This window comes from Austrofundulus limnaeus, unplaced genomic scaffold (assembly GCF_001266775.1).
Source record: "Austrofundulus limnaeus strain Quisiro unplaced genomic scaffold, Austrofundulus_limnaeus-1.0 Scaffold0, whole genome shotgun sequence".
NCBI classification, from domain to species: Eukaryota; Metazoa; Chordata; class Actinopteri; order Cyprinodontiformes; family Rivulidae; genus Austrofundulus; species Austrofundulus limnaeus.
Genome location: NW_013952402.1, coordinates 2,075,141 through 2,088,286, shown reverse-complemented (window position 1 = coordinate 2,088,286; position 13,146 = coordinate 2,075,141). Strand labels below are relative to the sequence as shown.

The 13,146-nt window shown below is 38.2% G+C and overlaps 1 protein-coding gene across 1 annotated transcript in view; it reads left to right on the top strand.

Annotated features, from left to right (window-relative positions):
• The window catches only part of fam135a (family with sequence similarity 135 member A), a gene marked incomplete at its 5' end in the record, with an annotated part of 14,883 nt that extends 1,737 nt beyond the window's left edge, over positions 1-13,146 (top strand). Inside the window, 19 exon segments of the mRNA XM_014010263.1 lie at positions 1,338-1,417; positions 1,654-1,793; positions 2,219-2,289; positions 2,391-2,564; positions 2,657-2,783; positions 3,117-3,270; positions 4,424-4,501; positions 4,910-4,959; positions 5,508-5,666; positions 6,049-6,122; positions 6,230-6,384; positions 6,477-8,388; positions 8,501-8,661; positions 8,759-8,850; positions 9,007-9,104; positions 11,514-11,665; positions 11,779-11,889; positions 11,968-12,081; positions 12,750-13,146. Coding sequence (XP_013865717.1) covers positions 1,338-1,417; positions 1,654-1,793; positions 2,219-2,289; positions 2,391-2,564; positions 2,657-2,783; positions 3,117-3,270; positions 4,424-4,501; positions 4,910-4,959; positions 5,508-5,666; positions 6,049-6,122; positions 6,230-6,384; positions 6,477-8,388; positions 8,501-8,661; positions 8,759-8,850; positions 9,007-9,104; positions 11,514-11,665; positions 11,779-11,889; positions 11,968-12,081; positions 12,750-12,955 — 4,108 coding nt within the window. The 3' untranslated portion in view covers positions 12,956-13,146.

Below are 13,146 nucleotides of genomic sequence, written 5' to 3'. Positions count from 1 at the left end.
TAAGCTGAGGTAAGGTTAAAAACAGTTACTTATTTGTCAGAATGTCTGTATTTTAAGACAAATTAAGTGTGTCGTGCGCTCTTTTTTCCAACTTTAGTCAGCCTTCACGTTACAGAAGGCTAGCGCATGTCTATGTAATAGAATTTTCTGAGACAATGAATTTTGGTTTTTCATTTTTTTTTTTCCAGTAAGAGGTTTTTATTTAATAGAATTTTTGGACCAAAAAAATCGCAATATATCACCTTGCTTACAGTATCGCAATATATCGGGATATATCGTATCATGACCCGTCTGTCATGATATGTATRGTGTCGCCAAATTCTTGCCAATACACAGCCCTACTTCCCAGGCTCCCAGCTTTCTCTGCTTGGCCACAAAAATTATGGCATCATGTACTGACAAATGCAGGCAGATAATTTMTATGGTAATCAATCATCACAGTTGTGGCTTTCAAAAAAAACTCCTCCTTTTCAAATTTTCCATTTATGCCATTTGTTAAAAAGAAATTAGATTTTGTTTGACTTTTGAATGCTGCCTGGATAGAAACAATAAAACTATTTGTGTGAACTGTGACATGAAAATGAATCTCTTGGGTAAACAAATGGAAGATAACATCAGTCTAAACAAGATTTGAATAAACAAGCTCAAAGTGATGCTTTACTTACAAATGGTTTGTAGTATCGGGAACTGAAACRGACATAATACCAATCAACTTTTAGCCAATGCAGCACTGCTTTACTGTATTGATTTTTTTTAACTGTACTACTTTTTATAAACTAATGCCCTTGTCTCTAAGCAAAGAGGATTAAAGCTAATAAAGCAATGTTATCAAATGTTTCTGTTTGCTTTTCTTTGGTGTTATGCTTTGTACCGTACAACAATTCAGGTAAACTAAATCAAAATTGTCACCCAAGTTATTTACCACTGTAGTTTGCAATATTAGTAATGGTCTCTGGCGGTTTAGGTTGCTCACAAAACTAAATTGTGATTTTTAATTGTGATCTATTTACTAAATGTCATCAAAAACTAAACAAGCTTCTGCCCTCCAGTCATGGTTTTCAAAAATCTATTCCAGCTGCCCATTGATACCTTGCTGTGCTCGGATAAACCTCCTGCTCAGAGCTTGTGGCTCATCAGTGCTTTAAAAGCTTAGCTTTACTACATGAGTGACTTTGAAAGTGCTCATTATTAATTTAAGTGTAGTGTCCTTTTACAACATAAGGCCTTTGTATCAAGTCTGTAATTTGTTCACCCCTCGAAGACCACCTCATAATGTTCTGTACCAACCTAACGTTGCATTTTTTTTATCTCTTTAAATATTTGAAACCATTTTGCAGGTTCTACCAGATGCGTGCCAGTCTTAAGGTGCCCCCGCGGGTTCCACACAAAGTTGAGACCAGTCTTCTTCGTGCAGGAGGTAAAATATTTATTTAAAAAATAAACAATAACGATATTTTCTTTTCTCTTGCTACATATAATCCTCTTGACTAGAAGGTTCATTTCCCAGTAAATCTGTGAAAAATACATTCTATAGTTTCAAACAATTTGGGTACATTTTGTATAGGTAATTGATTAACCTCTAGTTTTTARATACAGTGCTGTTTCCTATACTCACTTAGCACCCATCATTAGTAATCAYTGGTTTTCATTTAGGCTCGGATCTGGCGTTCCCTGCTTCAGTCCAGGATGATGTCATCTGCAGCAAAACTTTTCAAATCTTGTATAAGAACGAAGAGGTTGTTGTTAATGACGTCCTTCTCTTCAAAGTGATGATGCTGCTGGATGAGAAGAAGGTACGTTTATGAAAGAAGGGTGCTGTCGTTAAATCTCTACAGAGGATGTTTTTTTTTCACTTCCACAAGGTGTGTAAAATAAATTCAAAAAGGTATAAAGGAAGGATTTACTTGTGGTGTAAATTTTTGTACAAAATTCATAGCATGAAACTCCAGATTATTTGTTTAGACAAGAGACTGAGGAATTACTTTTAAAACACAAAGCCAGTTAAATGTTATGATTATTGTTGCTTTTAATAAATTGCTGTGTGCAGGTAAGAATTTTATTGGATTTGTGTTGTTAAAGTAATGACAAAGTTCTTCAAACTTCATCGACCTAATTAGACACAATAAAAAGAAATGCCMTAGTTACTTTTAGTTACAAAATTCTCAGATCAGCACAGTGTATTTATTCCTTATATGGAAGTTCTTTTCTATATTCTCAGGTAGAAGAGTCCCTCAATGACATGGATTTTCAGCTCTTCTTGGATTTGTATTTCACAGATGGTGATTACACGTAGGTGTTGCAGTACTGAACCGTCACCATGTTTTAATGTAATAACTGTATCTCTTACGTAAATAACGGATCTGCTTGCATATATTTTATGTCTTCTACAGACCAGATGATGCAAGCACCCTGCAGAATATCAGTGGCCGCGTCCTTCGTTTGCACTTTAGCCTCGATCGAGGCATCCACCAACACATTAATGTTATGTTTGATTATTTCCACCTGTCTGTCATCTCTGTGGTTATCCATGCCTCCCTTGTGGCACTGCATCAGCCTCTCATCAGGTCAGACGAGCAGCAGTTTTTAAAATAAAATGGCACAGAAAGCATGCATTTTTGTATTTTCTAAGTTTGTTTTTATTTTGTTTAATATGTAGTTTCCCTCGACCTGTGAAAACCACATGGCTGAACCGAAATGCTCCCGCACAGAGCAAAGATTCAGTCATCCCACCCCTGGAGAGCGTTGTCTTTGGCAGCAGCTATGTAAAGCAGGTGTCACCAGATGTAAGTATGCTTCTTTTCTAAAATATATATATATATTTTTTTTTTCTTTTTTTATTTAAGGGATCTTATGAATGCATTATGTTCAAAGTTGTTACATTTATTGCATTTGAAGCTTGGTAAAACGTGTCACATGAACGAAACAACACAAGTGGAGGAAATAAATTCTACAGCTGTCACATTTACCCAGAGAAAGTCATTCAGCTTGAGCATCCCCCAAAGTGCTACAGTGTAACTTTTAACAGAGATGCAGAACAGTGGCAGTGATCTTCATCACCCCTTGATGTTACCACTAACATGAATGTGTTTTTATTTTTTTTATTTTTTGTCTATCAGGGCAGGGCGTTCCTGGTGTCCGACCCCTGTCTGCAGCATGCCTTCAGTCTGCACCACAACCTTTGCTCCAATCTTCTGATAGCCTATCAGGGCCTTTTTGGCTACTTTACCTCCGTTACTAAGGACCTGCCCTCCTCCCATCGTATGGAACTAGGTACAGTATGCTGCACTTCGGCTTCACTTTAACTTGCATCAGAGTTGCTTGGATTGTACAATATTCTATATTCTAAAACAGGGGCCTGCAACCTGCGTCTTTGGTCCCTCTGCAGTGGCTCTTTGAAAATTTGACCAAACATAACATTATTTTTTTTMMTTTTTTTATACTCACATTAAATCAATTTGTGTGCAAATATGTGATCAATACTTCTAATGCAAAAGGTAAAACATGCTAGTTCATGCTAGCCTGATGTTTACTTAAATAATCCAACTTCTTTCTWTGATCTTTCTCTCAAATCCATCAGAGTTACCTTTATAGAATTTGAAGACTACATAACAATAAGAATTGGGGAAAAATATGCCTCAATAATTCAGCTGTACTAGTTTTTATGAAATTCGGTGTAAACTATATACAGTATTTTTCTTGTTTACATGAATTTGGTCTTTTCATTTGTTCTGATGTGTAAAAGTAGTAATTAATAATAAAATTCCCAATACATCATTTAGTTTTATAATGTCACCTCCACTGGCCATCAAGGTTACRGAAAAGGCCTCAAAAAAGGCCCATGGACCACCAGTTGATAATCACAGTTGAAGCTTGTTTTGCACCTCTGGACACATTTTATTAGTGAGCCAAGCAGCAGAAACGGCTCTTTTGGTTATAAAGGTTGCAGACCCCTGCTCTAAAACAACCTAGACTTGACATTTTTAATTTTTGCATTTTTTTTAAACTCACAAACACTAAGAAGAAACAGGTACTCCAAATAGCAGACATTGTCCTCTTGTTTATTTTCGGCTTTAGACTTTTGTTGGTGRATGTGTTTGTTGCAAATATGTATAGCTGTTGTAACCTCATGTCATCTCACCTCCCTACACATTACCATATTATGTCATTTAAACAATCTTCACAAACAGCAGTTTGACTAAATGCTTTGGGGATCTTAGTTTAAWAATATCGCTAACCATGTTAACAAAATCATACCTGACCTCGACAGAGTATTGTGTTAACCCTTAGGCTAAAACCAAATATATTTAGCAAACACAACTAACTTTTCTTACCCAATGCAATCAACTCAAGTGGTTCGATGTTAACCTCTAAAGAACCAAATAACATAAAAGGTTAAATATGCCTATATGTGCAATCTTACTAGCCAAGCCCAGCATGCAGGTGCTATATGAGAGAGTTCTCAGAAGACCCTARCCCCGAGGTGAAAGACACGTCTACATAGGTATGTCGCAACCCTTACAGTACCGTCAATCAACCTGGCTTTCTCTAACTTTTCTTCTTCGCTCTAGTTTCCTTCATGAAACAAACTTCATATCTCTTTTTAGGACCCACTTTCCAGAGAAAACCTTTTAAAACTGTTTTCATCTTTTCTTTTAGTAGTGTGTGTGTGTGTGTGTGTGTGTAAAGTGCATTCATACTATCTTTACATCTTTACAAAAAGACTTTGGGCAAAAAAAAGTTTTCTAGACTCTCTGGTTCTAACTTTCTCTAGTTCTGTCTTTTAAAAATAAAACCTTCCTGCACCAGTTTCTGCTTCATACAGCTTTTTAATTCAGTTTTCATCGCAGTTTTATTTTCAGTGCCTGTTTGTATAATTGAATAATAACTTTTAGTTTTTCTCCCTTTTTAGAACAACTCGACTTAGAGGCCCGGCTAAATGAGCTGTGTGAACAAGTCAAGGTGAGACTTGTTGAATGCTTCTTTTTTTTATTTGTCTTTTGATTATTGTCTCTGTATGACCATGAACAGAGTTGACTGTTTTTGATTATGAAATTCTGCCATGTTGTCATAGATATGGTGGTGATATTGTGGTGCATAGTAAATGTAACTATTGTAATCAGTGAGAAACTTTTTTTTATTAAATTGTGTAATTCAAGGTGTGTCAATTTATGGTGGAGTGGTGCAAGTAGATGCCTGTAGCACATAATTTGTCAGCCAACTGGAAGGTATTTAGATGTTGCTTCACAGTTAAGGAGATGACATTGAAAACTGGTCTATGAAAGTATTTCATAATTATGTACTTCTGGGGTTATTAGCACTACATAATAAAAAAAATCCCCAAATTGTCTGTAACAAATTATTATTTTGATAATTGAGGCATTCAGAATGTTTTCTGTCACACTTTACTGACTAACACAAAGTTCTAAATGATTGTACATCATCCTCTTGTGTAGGAAATAACCTCACTTGAGTCCTCCACTGAGTTATGTTGTGTTTTTGTTCTTCAGCTAAAAGCAGAGTCTCCAGATGAGCTGGCAGAATTAGTTAACATGAACCTGGCTCAGCTCTGCTCTCTGCTCATGGCTCTTTGGGGACAGTTTGTTGAAGTCCTGTCCCTGCAGGAGCACATTGCTGGTGTACTATCTATGGAGCACCATACACTAAGAGTGAGTTCTACTTATTTAATCAGAATAAAGTTAAAGGGGTTTATATTTAATTAAAAATAATCTTACTTGATTCTTATGGCTGATCCTAAACTATAGTGAAACCTCCAGAGAACTTAAGTGTACTGACTTATTAAAAATAACTGGATCTGCACTGTGTGATGTTTTAATTAGTATTGTGTTTGTGATAGGCTTGCTTTATTAGTTTTTAAGAACATAAGAATTGGAGAGCAGGCTTGATGATTAGCAAGCAATGCATTCAATTTCATTGTGGTAAAATTTAGAATAGTTTGCCATTAAAAATTAAAGAAACTAAAAATTAATGCTTTTTGCATAACATTGATCTAAAATTATTAGATAAATGAATATGCATGTTTTCTTACAGGTTAGACGGTTTGCTGAATCTTTCTTTTGTCTTGAACATCCAAGACAATCTGCTCTGGCATATCAGGAGCTTCAGTAAGTTACTGACAATTTGGTGTTTATTGATGTTATCAGACTTGGACTGAAACCGGTTGTTCACATCTCAGTTATTGACTCCGTTGTTTCCTGGGTCTCTCCATCAGTGCTCACAGTCACCAACAGATGACTAATGCTATCAAAAGCTCCAGCTACTTCTTGTGTTTGCCTCCACTTCCAGTGGATTGTGCAGACCTCGATGGCGATGTTAGTTCTCTGCCAATTATCTTTGAGGATCGATACCTGGATTCTATCACTGAAGGTGTGGAACTTATTGCTGTTGTTACAGAATGCCCTCTTTTGCTTTACCAGAATAATTTTTAACTGTGTTCAACTTGATTTTTTTTCCATTAGATCGTGATGGACCTTGGTTAGGCATGCACAATTTGAAAACTGGTTCTGTTTCAAGTAAAACGGAGAAGCCCAATGCAAAGGACTTTAGTGCGGCTGCCAGCCCCATACCTGAGTCAAGTTGTGCACCCGTGGATAACACCTGGCCAGATAATTTTGAAGCGCCACCCAAGTCCAAAGGCAAATCCGTAAGAATAAAGAAAACCTCKAAGACTGAGAACTCCAAGAAGTTGATTAGACAGGGTTCCAAAGACTCTGTGGTTTTAGTGGGCTATAAGAATCTTAAAGCCCCCTATAGCGACACCAGCACAAAGTACAAGGAAGAGGAGCCTTCTCTTAGCCAAGCTGAGGAGAGTCATTCATTGCAACAGGACTCGAATTGTTTTTTACGGACTAATACTAGTTCTGCATCAGAATCTGGTGGAGCATCAATACATTTTGACAACCGTGCTAATGAGACTGCTGCAGATGACAATATAACCATGGTTGGCGGTCATAAAGCTCTTTTCAAACATGTTTCTACTTTGGACTCTCAAAGCAACCCTCAGGCAGGTACTGGGGCTGCTGCTACGAGTCAACAAGTTCAAAAAGATGAGCACGTTGACCTTACTGGCCAAAAGGTGTCACAGCTATCGACGGTAATAAAGCAAAGTGAAGAAAAAACAAGTAAAGATTCAACTCAAGGTGATAAGCTATCATATCCGACTGTTGGAACTCTCAGCAGTAATATTCCTGGAATCTCCCAGACAGATGCTTGTGACTCTCAGCAGTCTGCAGTGGATTCTGTTTTTGAAAAGCCAAGCAAAGAGGCAACACAGTGTAGCCAAGCTTGTGGGGTCTCAATAAAGGTAAAGAGCGAGTGTATCAGGATGCTAGATGTGGGAATCCCTAACGTCTCATCACGCCTCTCAGACTCCGGCATCGAAAGTGAGCCCAGCTCTTTTGCTACTCAGCTTGTTTTAGGATCGCGTGCAGGAACAGGAGTCCCTGAATTAAGCATGGCTGTTTCACAGTCTGAGAAGGCTCTGCAGAGTTCCACTCCACTGCCTGCTCAACAAAGCACACTGCAAAAACCTAGTGGCTTAGGAGAGATTCTATTCCCTGAAAACTCGAGTGCTGTCAGTGGAGTCCAGTCCTCGCTCACTTCCATCAACTCGCTGCCTTCAGATGATGAGGGCGAAGGATCCTCCAGGGCCTCCAGTGGACCTGAAGCCGGAGGCAAGAAGTCCAGCATCTTGGTCCAAGAGCAGAGTCTAGTGTTCTCTGGGGATGCCACTAAAAGAACTGACACAACCTGCTACGCTGAAGCAAGCGTAGATGATTCTCAGCTTAAAAAAATAATCAACATTCCGGAAACTGACTCTAAGCTTGCAGGAACTCCAGAAGTCGGAGGGGAGGAAGCAAGTGGATCTGGGACTTTAAAAGAATCCCAAAGTGAACCCCAAACAGCCTGTCCCTCCAGCAACTCCGCCACTAGTAGCACGGACCTGGTAAAACGAGGGATGGTAGAAAACTACTTTGGCTCATGCTCTAGCACAGATGTGTCTGAGATCAGTCCTGTAGAAACGTCTGCTATCACCCTGGGAATCCAGTCAGGGCTGCAGGTTGAGGAGGATGAGGATGAGCCGGAACACGAGATGATTGAAAATGGTTACTACGAGGAAGGTGACGGCTACGCTTTTCTAAACGGTGTTGCTGATGATGAGCAAACTGAGGCTGGAGCTGCTCAAGAGACAAGTCTTCTGTTTGAACAGCTCGGCGCTGGTTACCTCTATGAAACCAGGGATTTATCAAAAGCACCTGTGTGCTCCAATCTGTCCTCCAGCAGTGTCGGGCATAGATGTTCCTATTCCTCCACCTCTTTCTCTTCCAGCCTGCAATGGTATGAATGTGCACCCACATCACAATTGAAAGCGTGAGTCACTTTTAATTATCTTTTTAATGAGAAAATTGGTGCATAAATATGTATTTTTTGTTTTGTACCTTACAAATAATAGTTCTGAGGGTATTTCATTCTACATGTTCAGGTTCATCAAGGCCAAGGAAGAAATGAAGCAGTTAAAGCTTCCTGGTTTCTTATACAGCGAGGTTCCTGAGCTGGCATCCACTGTGCCCTACTTCAGCTTAGAGGAGGATGAAAGTTGTGAAGAAGGCATTCATCTCATTGTGTGTGTCCATGGCCTGGATGGTAGGACCAGTTTGCAGCAAAATCCTTAACAGTAAAGTTGATCATTTACAGTCAGTTTGCTTTTAATCGAAAACGTCTTTTTTTTCCATTGCTTCAGGAAACAGTGCAGACCTGAGGCTTGTGAAAACTTACCTTGAGCTCGGACTGCCTGGTGCTCGTATTGACTTCTTAATGTCTGAGAGGAATCAGGTCTGTGGGTTATAAACTCTGCTTTCATTTGAGTTGACGTGTATAAACCTGTGTTATCTGATGAAAGCCTTAAAGCCTGTTTTAATCTGATAAAATAACCGTCTAACTCACACTAAAACAGCCATTTTGTTCATCTGATACTCTCTTGATTCACAGAATGACACATTTGCTGACTTTGAGTCAATGACAGACCGACTGCTGGATGAAATTGTTCAGTACATTCAGATATACAATCTCACTGTGTCGAAGATAAGGTAATATGTTTTGTATGACTGTAACAGGATGTTAAGAATAGTTACAGCTTACAGCTTGTCATGTTTTTTTTCTCTCAGAGATAAATTAGTTATTCATTCAGCTGCTATGTAAGATTGGAACTTTTAAATTAGTTTGTATTTGCGCTTTAGAAAAAAATTATTTTGTATTGCTTTAGCATGCTGTATAAACTCGGACATTTCATTTTATTTTATTTTATTTTATTTTATGTAAGTGTCATGCACCTCCTGGTGACACACTATACATAAAAACACACATAACAGGATGGCTATGTTCATATCACAAGCCAAAATTTTTTCCTATCATAAATCCAACTCTAAATCTTTTCCTCAAATAACCAAAATTCATCTGCATTATGTGTATTTATACATTAAAATAAAGAAAACCTGAAATCAGAATACAAAGGACAGTAGAGAATAAAATGAWAGCCATCTTCCACTACATTGAGGTCACACAGAACACAAACTCTCCTCTTCAGGGAGACCGTTATACCTACCCACTTCCACTGCCAGGGCAGGCTACCAATTCTGATCTGGGCACAAAGGGACTATTGTTTTTTTCTAGATAAATGTAATTTTACATAAAGTTCAGTACAATACTCTTCCTTAAACTGAATGTACAGCGGGTAAAATAAGTATTGAACACGTCACCATTTTTCTCAGTAAATATATTACTAGAGGTGCTAATGAAATGAAATTTTCACCAGATGTCGGTAACAACCCAAGTGATCCATACATACAAAGAAATCAAACCATAAATGTCCAGAAATGAAGTTATTTGTAATAATGTGGAATGGCACAGGGAAAAAGTATTGAACACATGAAGAAAGAGAGGTGTAAAAAGGCATGGAAAGCCAAGACACCAGCTGAACTCTCTCAGTAATTAGAAAGCAAGCCTGCCCCTTGTCAGTGCAAGTTAATATCAGCTGGTTCAGTCCCAAATGATGGCCAGGTATCACACAAGAACCATCTGATGATGGGTAAAAGTAAAGAACTCTCTCAAGACCTTCACAACATTACTGTTGCAAAGCATAATGATGGCATCGGTTACAGAAGAATGTCTAAACTTCTGAAGGTTCCAGTGAGCTCTGTTGGGGCCATAATTCAGAAGTGGAAAGAACATCATTTCTCCATAAACCGACCATGACCAGGTGCTCCTCGCAAGATTTCTGACAGAGGAGTGAAAAGAATTATCAGAAGAGTTGTCCAAGAGCCAAGGACCACTTGTGGAGAGCTTCAGAAAGACCTGGAATTAGCAGGTACGATTGTTTCAAAGAAAACAATAAGTAATGCACTGAACCACCATGGCCTGTYTGCACGCTCACCACGCAAGACTCCACTGCTGAAGAAACAGCATGTTGAAGCTCCTTTAAAGTTTGCTGCACAACATTTAGACAAGCCTGTGTAATACTGGGAGAATATAGTCTGGTCAGATGAGACCAACATTGAACTGTTTGGATGCCAGAATACACATCATGTTTGGAGGTCAAATGGCACTGCACATCAGCTCAAAAACACCATACCAACAGTGAAGTTTGGAGGTGGGAACATCATGGTGTGGGGCTGTTTTTCAGCATATGGTACTGGCAAACTTCAAATGATTGAAGGAAGGATGAGTGGAAAAATGTACAGAGATATTCTTGATAAAAATCTGCTTCCATCTACCAGGATGATGAAGATGAAACGTGGCTGGACATTTCAGCAAGACAATGAGCCCAAACACAAAACCAAGGAAACTCTCAGTTGGTTTCAGAGAAAGAAACTAAAGCTGCTGGAATGGCCCAGCCAATCACCTGACCTGAATCCAACAGAAAATCTATGGAAAGAACTAAAGATCAGAGTTCATAGAAGAGGTCCACGAAATCTTCAAGATTTGAAGACTGTTTGTGTGGAAGAATGGGCCAAAATCACACCTGAGCAATGCATGCCACTAGTTTCTCCATACAGGAGGCGTCTTGAAGCTGTCATTGACAACAAAGGCTTTTGTACAAAGTATTAGATAAATTTCAGTAAGTGTGTTCAATACTTTTTCCCTGTGCCATTCCACATTATTACAAATAACTTCATTTCTGGACATTTATGGTTTGATTTCTTTGTATGTATGGATCACTTGGGTTGTTACCGACATCTGGTGAAAATTTCATGTCATTAGCACCTCTAGTAATATATTTACTGAGAAAAATGGTGACGTGTTCAATACTTATTTTACACGCTGTAACTTCTCAATTTTGTTTTTCTACAAATGTCCTGTTTCCATTGTTTTTTAAAGTCATTAAAAATATGTTTTTAAAAMAAATGAAATTGCACTGCAGGGCATATAATTAGAATGCTAAAGATAACACTGATGACTTCTTATTGAGATGTCTCTTCTTTCATATAATTAATTTACAGCTTTGTGGGTCATTCATTGGGGAACCTCATAGTGCGCTCAGTCCTAACCAGGCCTAGGTTTAAATGTTACCTAAGCAAGCTGCACACCTTCCTGTCCCTTTCTGGACCTCACCTGGGCACACTGTACAACAGCTCTGCTTTGGTCAACACAGGTAAAATAAAATTTACAAACCCTAGCTTCATTTCTCTTAGTCTGCAGACTTCTCTCTCTGTTGATGAGAACCAGTAATATGATTCCAACTTTTCAACTTTGCTCCATCTTCAGGACTTTGGTTCATGCAGAAGTGGAAAAAATCTGGGTCTCTCCTGCAGCTGACATGTCGTGATCACTCTGACCCCCGCCAAACTTTCCTGTACAAACTCAGCAAAAAATCTGGTTAGCCTTGCTAATTTTAAACAGTTTTTTTAGAATACAGTATGGAACAATAACCATCTCATCAATCTGTCTTATAAGGTCTGCAGTATTTTAAAAATGTGGTGCTGGTGGGGTCACTGCAGGATCGCTATGTTCCCTATCACTCTGCACGGATAGAGATGTGCAAAACGGCTTTGAAGGACAAACAAACAGGTGAGTTGAAGCTAAACGTTTGGGATTTTGATGATATAATTACCTGTCAGGAGTAAATATAGATGTCACTCAGACTTTACATTGTTCTGTCTGCAAGCAAACAGAAGATTAGTCTCTGAAACTTTGACACAAAGACAGTCTGCCTTTTTATTTTTATTTCATTTTCCTTTTTGATGTGTTCCCATGTAGATGATATTGTAATCTCTGAGTACAGGGAACAGGGCAACATCATTACAAATATTCAACAAAATACTTTCATGCAATGAGCACAGTTGTAGATAAAAACCAATGAATGAGCAAAGCAAAGTCCTGCAATTGAAAACACAACAAAATGTTTGCTGAACTTAGTGTCGTAAAAAACTAAAGTTTGATTCTCTTCATTAGACTTTCTCTTGAACACGGTAAACGTATTTGAGGATGTATTGGCAAGAACATTTTCCTTTGGGTGAACACAGAGATTTTAGAATGCAAACAATGAAAGAGTTTTATTATTGCATTATTTTAATTTTGCATATATACAATATTTACACATTTAAATCTGTTGCTTATTTGCTGCATTTTTGATGTCATGCACATCCATGTTTGTAAGACACTTGTCTATTTGTAACAACACTCTTTAAAGGTATTTAGGAAGTTTTTTTATTTGCCTTTTTCTACTTTATTACCAGGGCCCGTGTACGCTGAGATGATTGAGAACCTGCTGCTGCCAGTACTTCAGAACAAAGACTGTAATCTTGTGAGATATGACGTCATACACGCCCTACCCAACACAGCCAACTCCCTAATTGGCCGGGCTGCACATATTGCTGTCTTGGATTCTGAGATCTTCCTGGAGAAGTTCTTCCTCGTTGCAGGTCTCAAGTATTTTCAGTAGACCTGTGTCGGAATGAAACACTTGGACATGAGGAATGTGGCACGAATACCTCACTGCAATTAAAGGTTTTTCTCAATAGTTTTATTTTAAATCTTTTGTAAATATAACCTTATTATTTTCAAACACATTTAAACAAAATATTTTTTGTTTTATTGGAAAGCTGATGGATATGGACTTGACAGTTTTTATTT